The sequence below is a fragment of the Ctenocephalides felis genome, unplaced genomic scaffold (genome assembly GCF_003426905.1).
Source record: "Ctenocephalides felis isolate EL2017-DRISC unplaced genomic scaffold, ASM342690v1 CF-g0.4_SCAFFOLD_03570, whole genome shotgun sequence".
Taxonomy (NCBI): Eukaryota; Metazoa; Arthropoda; class Insecta; order Siphonaptera; family Pulicidae; genus Ctenocephalides; species Ctenocephalides felis.
Genome location: NW_020539724.1, coordinates 21,643,890 through 21,650,701, shown reverse-complemented (window position 1 = coordinate 21,650,701; position 6,812 = coordinate 21,643,890). Strand labels below are relative to the sequence as shown.

Genomic DNA, 6,812 nt, shown 5'->3' with positions numbered 1-6,812 from the left:
TTTTATCTCGTGTATGTGCATGTGTATGTATGTAAATATATATGTATGGATGAATGAATGAATGTGTGGATATAATTTTTGACGACGATTTTGAGAACACGGATCAGCCGACTTGAATGATTCAAAAAAAAAAATTTGATTCTTATTGATAAAGAGACGTCCAAGATAGGTCCAGCCGTTTCAATGATATGGACAAAAGTGCCAAAAATTGAAATTCAGTGTTGGAAAGAATGAAGCATCCGATTTGAATGATTCAAAAAACATTTTACTGGTATTAACAAAATGAAGAACTGATTTGATTTTTGAGGCAGCAGGTCTAGCGATTACGGAGGACTAATAAAAAAAAGTAAAAAAAAAATGCCATAGCAATCATTAAACATATGCATTTCAAATTATCAGATATTTTATAGAGATTTTAGTAATAAGTATGAATAATTGTTTTTATTTCTATGGATTCTGTACCAATATTTATCAGATATACTGCCATGCGGCGCTTACGCGCTTCGATATTTTGTTTATAAAACAGCTACGCAGCCCGATTGCTTTAAATAAAAGTTCATGATATTCAAAAAATGTCAAAATATAAAAAAATTAACATTATTCAAAAAAGTTAATTTTTTTAGAAAGTTTCAAACTTCTCAAAAATCGATCTTTTCAGTTTACAAATTAAATTAGTTTACTTAAATTTTAATTTTCGGTACGGGAAGTCCCAGCAATTTGCCTTAAGGCACGATGCAATGCACCACTAGTTTATATTTATTTTTATAAATGCTCTTATATATTGAACACATAGTTTTGTTTACATATATAGAGTACATATAATTTTTTGTTTTCAAAATATGTTAGTAAAATCGTTCCATCTAAACATATTGAAATTTCATTTCGACTTTGAAATTGTTTCAGTTGATTTAACATTAGTTGAAACGTCCTGAAGATGTTTCTTTTTGTTAATTTTGGTATCTCGACGATTCAAGCCATTATGAATCGATTGAGGCCGTAATTGGAAAATGTATGTGTTTTCGGTGAAGCCGATTTTCTCATCGTTTTCTCAAAAAACTCAAAACCCATGCGATGAACGTCGATGAGCACTTGTTGGGCAGTTGTTCGATGCGATCGGTCGAGCCGTTTCTTTAGAATCATCAGAAAAGTGCAAAATCAGTGTACTTAGTTTCGTGGGGTAGCTCTTTTAGGACATACATGGTGGTGTGTTTATGCACTATAATTAATATAATTTTATATACATATTATAATTTTATTTAATAAATAACAATTGGAAATCGTATTGATTAGATTTTGCTGGAAAGCAAAATTTTCATTTTCCAAATAAGTCGTTAAAAATTTTACGTAATTAGCTATGTAATTATTATTAATATCATCATATCATTTTATATATCAGTTTAATATCAACTCTTATCGATTGTCGATTAATTAATACTAATAATTAATACTAATAATTACACGCATAGGGAAGTTTGTGAAACTTGCGTTAAGACAAAATGCCACTTACACCTAGTTATTACATATTGGAGTCAATTTGTATATTTACAAAACTCGTTTAAAATATCTACGAGTTTGTAATTAATTTTTATTGTTTGTGACATTGATATGACATTACACAAGTTTTGTTCATAAAAGTTGATACACACTTTGTATATGATTTCATATACATATATCTGTTGATTATTTATATATCTGCAATGGAAACCACAAGCGGTTTGGAGAAGATAATTAAATTAATCATGAGCAGAATATTAAACATGAAAAATCAATAGGACATCTAAAAATATTTCTTTTAATGCGGTTAGCACAATAATCCAATATGTTGGAAAAATCAATAAAATATTTTGTCATATCAAGTTTGTATTTTGGTAAATAAGATTATCTAAAAGGTTGAATAAACTTTCTTTATACTTTTCTGGTACTTGTAAAAGTATTTGCAACTTCAGGCTTATTTTATTTTCAATTTTTAATAATAATATTCCTATTGATTAAGATAAATGCTTTGTTGATATTTTATATTCAAAATATTTTTTAAATATTTTTTATGAAAGTATAAATATACATACATAAAAACAATTGTTTTTGAACATTGTGAGATAATACTTTCTTTTCAAGAAAGTTATTATCATAACATTTCAATTTCCTTGACTTTACTATTTGCTGTCGTCTATCATAACAATAAATTCTGAAGTTATAAATAATTAATGAAGTGTAACAACATATCTTATCAGTATATGAATTAATTACAAATAATTTTTTCATTTATTTTTATTTGCATACAATTTGTTTTTATAATGAATTTGCTATAAACTCAAAGTTTGTAAAATTAATTTGGATGCAAATACTTGTATATAGTATTAACTAAAAATAAGTAAATGCGAGAAAAATCCTACATGGAGTTCTATATATTAATAATATACACATTTACTTATTCAATCAGCATGTTCTATAATCATAACTTACAATTATATACATATCAATAAGATATACATTTATCTTTTCATTCAGTATGTATTATAATCAAATAAATAAAAGCGTACTAGACTAAATATAAGTAGCCATATATATAGAACGCACTCTGATTTTTAATTGAGATTCTTTAATTAACATTCAATCAGTAATCATATATTATATCATACAATATACTAAAATTGTATAAATTAAATATAATAAAGTAAATTGTATTAACTAAATATAATAAAGAAATTGTATTAAACTGAAATAAATATTATTTTTATATAAAACCTATGTTATAAAAATATAACTATGGAATTACTTGGAATGGTTTGATGATTTATATTATTCATGCCATAACTTTATACAGCTTTTGCTCAATTTAACTTAATCATTAATATTTGATATTATTCCATTTGTAAAAATTAAGAAATATGTAATTCAGAAACAAGTTGTTGGTTCTTTTTTGACCTCGGATTATGTTTCTATATAAAATTTGTATATATTTTTTTTGACTTGGCAAGAAATGATTTGGTTCATCATTCCAATCATTCCAAAACCATTCCAAACTTCCAGAATCATTCCAAACTAATAAATAATCTAATATCAAATATCTCAGAGAATAAAATGCATTCTTTGGAATCTGACGAGCATATTGTATTACAATTTCAGAACTACCTATTGCCTAATTAATTTGGATCTGTAATTATAAAATTAAAATGCATATATATGGGCTTAATTTTATAATGGCATAGGTTTTCAAATTATTCCAATAAATGAATTGATTATTATTTTCATACTTCCATTCATTTATCATATATTAGGTGGTAATTATTGAATTAAAGATTTGGTAATAAAAATTTCTTTCATTCCAGATGATGTGGACATGGGTGCTCTGGTTACAATTTGTACACTGGCCATAACATTAATGATGTTATATGGAGCAGTTAAACAAAAGCCTGCACATATTTTGCCATTCTTCTGCTTGCAACTATTTGATTTTGCCATAACTACGTAAGTATTTTCAATAAAATTTTTATCAAATGAAACTTTATTTGAACTTTAAACCACAATAATAAAAATAGTCTAATTTAATCGCGCAAGTTTCTTTGATATTCAAGCATTTTGGGTAACATTCTTAATTAAAACTGAATAAATGGTTTTAGTTTAGTCAAGTTTTATCAGTAGCAATCTAAATAACTCAGTAAGAGTCTAAATAAATAACTAATTAAAAATATTTATAATTTAATATTCCCAAGCAATTGATATTCTATTTTTACAAATAGTTGTACATATGTTGCAGCAAATATTTTTTCAAGAAAAGTAAAATTACAAATAGAAATAAAATATAATTTTCATTCCACATTCGCAAACAACTAATACACATTTGCAATAAATTAATAATTATGTTTGTTGTCTTTGTGAGTTGCATGTTGATTTTAAAAATACTTGTACTGCAATGGATTTTGATGATGATTTTTAATTTCCTAAATACACATCAAACTTTAATTATTACAATTGTATGAGAGCTAGATAATAATAAGTTTTAACATTATCATTTTATTACAGACTTACTGCAACAGGATATTTGTGTTATTTGCGCAGTGTTCATAGATTGGTATCAGAAAGTCGTCATTTACCAATGAGAGAAGAACTTTTGAAACTAAGCCCACAAACACTCAGTTTATTGGTTCTAGTTGGATTTATTTGCGTTATGCTATTCAAGGTGATTAATTTATAATAATAATAATAATAATAATAATGGGTAGTACTGCCCTAAGGCAGGTCTGTAAGATGAGTTAAACTCCAACTCAATTCAGGGAAGAAGGGAAGAAGAGTTTTTCTCATTTCCATTTCACACCGCACTGCCGGCTAATTTTTAATTGAAAACATATTTTGGTCTATATTTTTAAGTGAAAATAGACATTGCGCTGCCTGATGGATTAATTGATATTTAAAATTAAATTAAATATATACAATTACAAATTAAGACAATATAGAATTAACTATATATTTAAATCAATCAGACATAAAACAATTTTTATTAAATTGAAATAAATCAGTTGATAAATTGAATATATTACTTTACTTTAGTAATATATTCAATTTATCAACTGATTTATTTCAATTTAATAAAAATTGTTTTATGTCTGATTGATTTAAATATATAGCTAATTCTATATTGTCTTAATTTGTAATTGTATATATTTAATTTAATTTTAAATATCAATTAATTAAAGGTAAAATTAGTAATTTTAGTTAAAATAGTTATGCATTTATAATTGTGAAGTACTAGAACTCATAAAATATTAGATATTTATGGTAATTAAAATACCTTAATCAGCTCAGGTAAAAAGTTACATGATTTCATGAAATTCTTTCGTTATGAAATTTTTAAAGCCTATAATTATATAATAAAATCTCATCTGCTAATAGATAATTCTACCAGCCAGTCTATTTATCAGACAGTCTATTTATATATTCCAAGAGTAACTATTACAAAGACAAAAAATTTAACAATTTTTTGTTGTTGTACTGAACTTTGGTGTATTGGTGAGCCTATTTTTTTCAATTATTGAATTTATTTCTAAATTTTTCTGTTTTGTGTTTTATTTTTTAGGCTTACTGCATTGGCGTAGTCTGGAGATGTTACAAATATTTAACAATGCGTCAACATGCTCTCAAGACTTTATTGCCCTATGTTATTCCTGATCCTACAACTACTTCCAATCTCGATGCTACTTTGAACCCTAATGACATCAATGCCACTCGTACAGCTATGATGATGAATTGTGAACCAGCTTACAGCTCCCTTTTGCCTGATTATGAAGAGGCTGTCAAACAATCCCAGGATATTCCACCAAGTTATCAAGCTGCTGTTGCTAGCGCTGGGTTAATTGAAAAAGAGGTATAATTTTTTTTGTGATATAATCTGATGTTCCTGAAATTACATAATTCTTTTTTATTTGCTCATTACTTTCTAAATGTAGACAATGATTAGTCTCATGAAATCACTAAATCTATATACATGATGACTATTCACAAATATATAAATTTATAAACATATTTTATGCTACAAATTTATTTTTGGACAAGATACAAAAGATAATTGTGTCAAATTGAACCATTTTGGAAAATTTGTATTTTAAGTTGTTTAATCAAAATATTTTCTTTACCATAGGCTGCTGCTTCTTCTGCTGATGCAACTGAGGAAACGAATAAGCCAGAGACTGAGGTAATTAAACAATAAAAAAGCTATCATTTTAATTTAATAGATATTACAAATACCATTATTCAACAGCCCGCCAAGACACCTGAACCGGAAACTACCACAAAAAGTGAACCCCATAATGTGTAAAGTAAAAAATTAATTTTAAATCAACTGAAATAAATTGCATAACCGAATTGAAATTTTCATCTGCATATGCATAGATGGCAATTAGCTGACAGACATATTTTGAAAATATAACTACATATATGTATTAAACAATATATAAGGGCATATATATATATATATATATATATATATATATATATATATATATATATATATATCTGAATTAGTTTTAGTTGGAGATATATATGATGTTTTATTAAATTAAATTGTATCTATATGAATTAATGGAGGTGTGCGATATTTTTTTAAATTATTAACTACTATTTGAAATAGTCACAAATTACCATAAATAGTTTGAAGAAGGAAATATCACTTCTAAAGTAGATACTTCTACAGATGATGCTAAAATTAAAAGTGAAATAATTTTAGATATATTTCTGATTTTAATTGGAAAATGGAATATTTAGATATTGTTGATAAAATATGCATAGTATTAAGTGTTAGTATATCACAGTTCTTTATATATTTGTCAATCTTGGATTTTTTTTTTTTGACTTTGATCTTTATAAAATAACAATTTTGCCAATAGTTATTGCCTGGCCGAAATAAACTTTTTTATTTGATCTTTATTAGTCTAATAAATAGATTTCAAAGATATTTCAATACATCATTCCAACAATTCTAAAATTATGATAGATGTTTTTAGGAATAATATAAAATTTTTAATTTTTTTTTAGAAATTTACTGAAACAGAATACTTTAGATTAATTATTATATACAGTAAACAATCTTGATGTGATAGTTTATTTTTGAGCAATATATTTATCTCTTAGGCAAAATATTATTTTATGCATAACTGTACATTTATTATCAATAAAAAATATAATATGACCACAAATATATAAATTACAAAGTATTAATCATCAGTTCCATTGCCACTTCCATATATCCAGGCCTGGATTTCTGATTCTTAATCAGTTTGTTCTTCAAGATTTAATTTTGATAGATTTGTTGCAGTGTG

At 25.4% G+C, this 6,812-nt stretch overlaps 1 protein-coding gene across 1 annotated transcript; it reads left to right on the top strand.

Moving 5' to 3' along the window:
- Positions 1-3,323: 3,323 nt before the first annotated feature.
- LOC113382975 (lysosomal-associated transmembrane protein 4B-like) lies at positions 3,324-6,146 on the top strand. Its single transcript, XM_026621234.1, has 5 exons — positions 3,324-3,468; positions 4,024-4,180; positions 5,075-5,362; positions 5,636-5,689; positions 5,756-6,146. The coding sequence occupies exons 1-5, from the start codon at positions 3,341-3,343 to the stop codon at positions 5,810-5,812; spliced, it is 684 nt and encodes a 227-aa protein (XP_026477019.1). The 5' UTR covers positions 3,324-3,340; the 3' UTR covers positions 5,813-6,146.
- Positions 6,147-6,812: the final 666 nt, after the last annotated feature.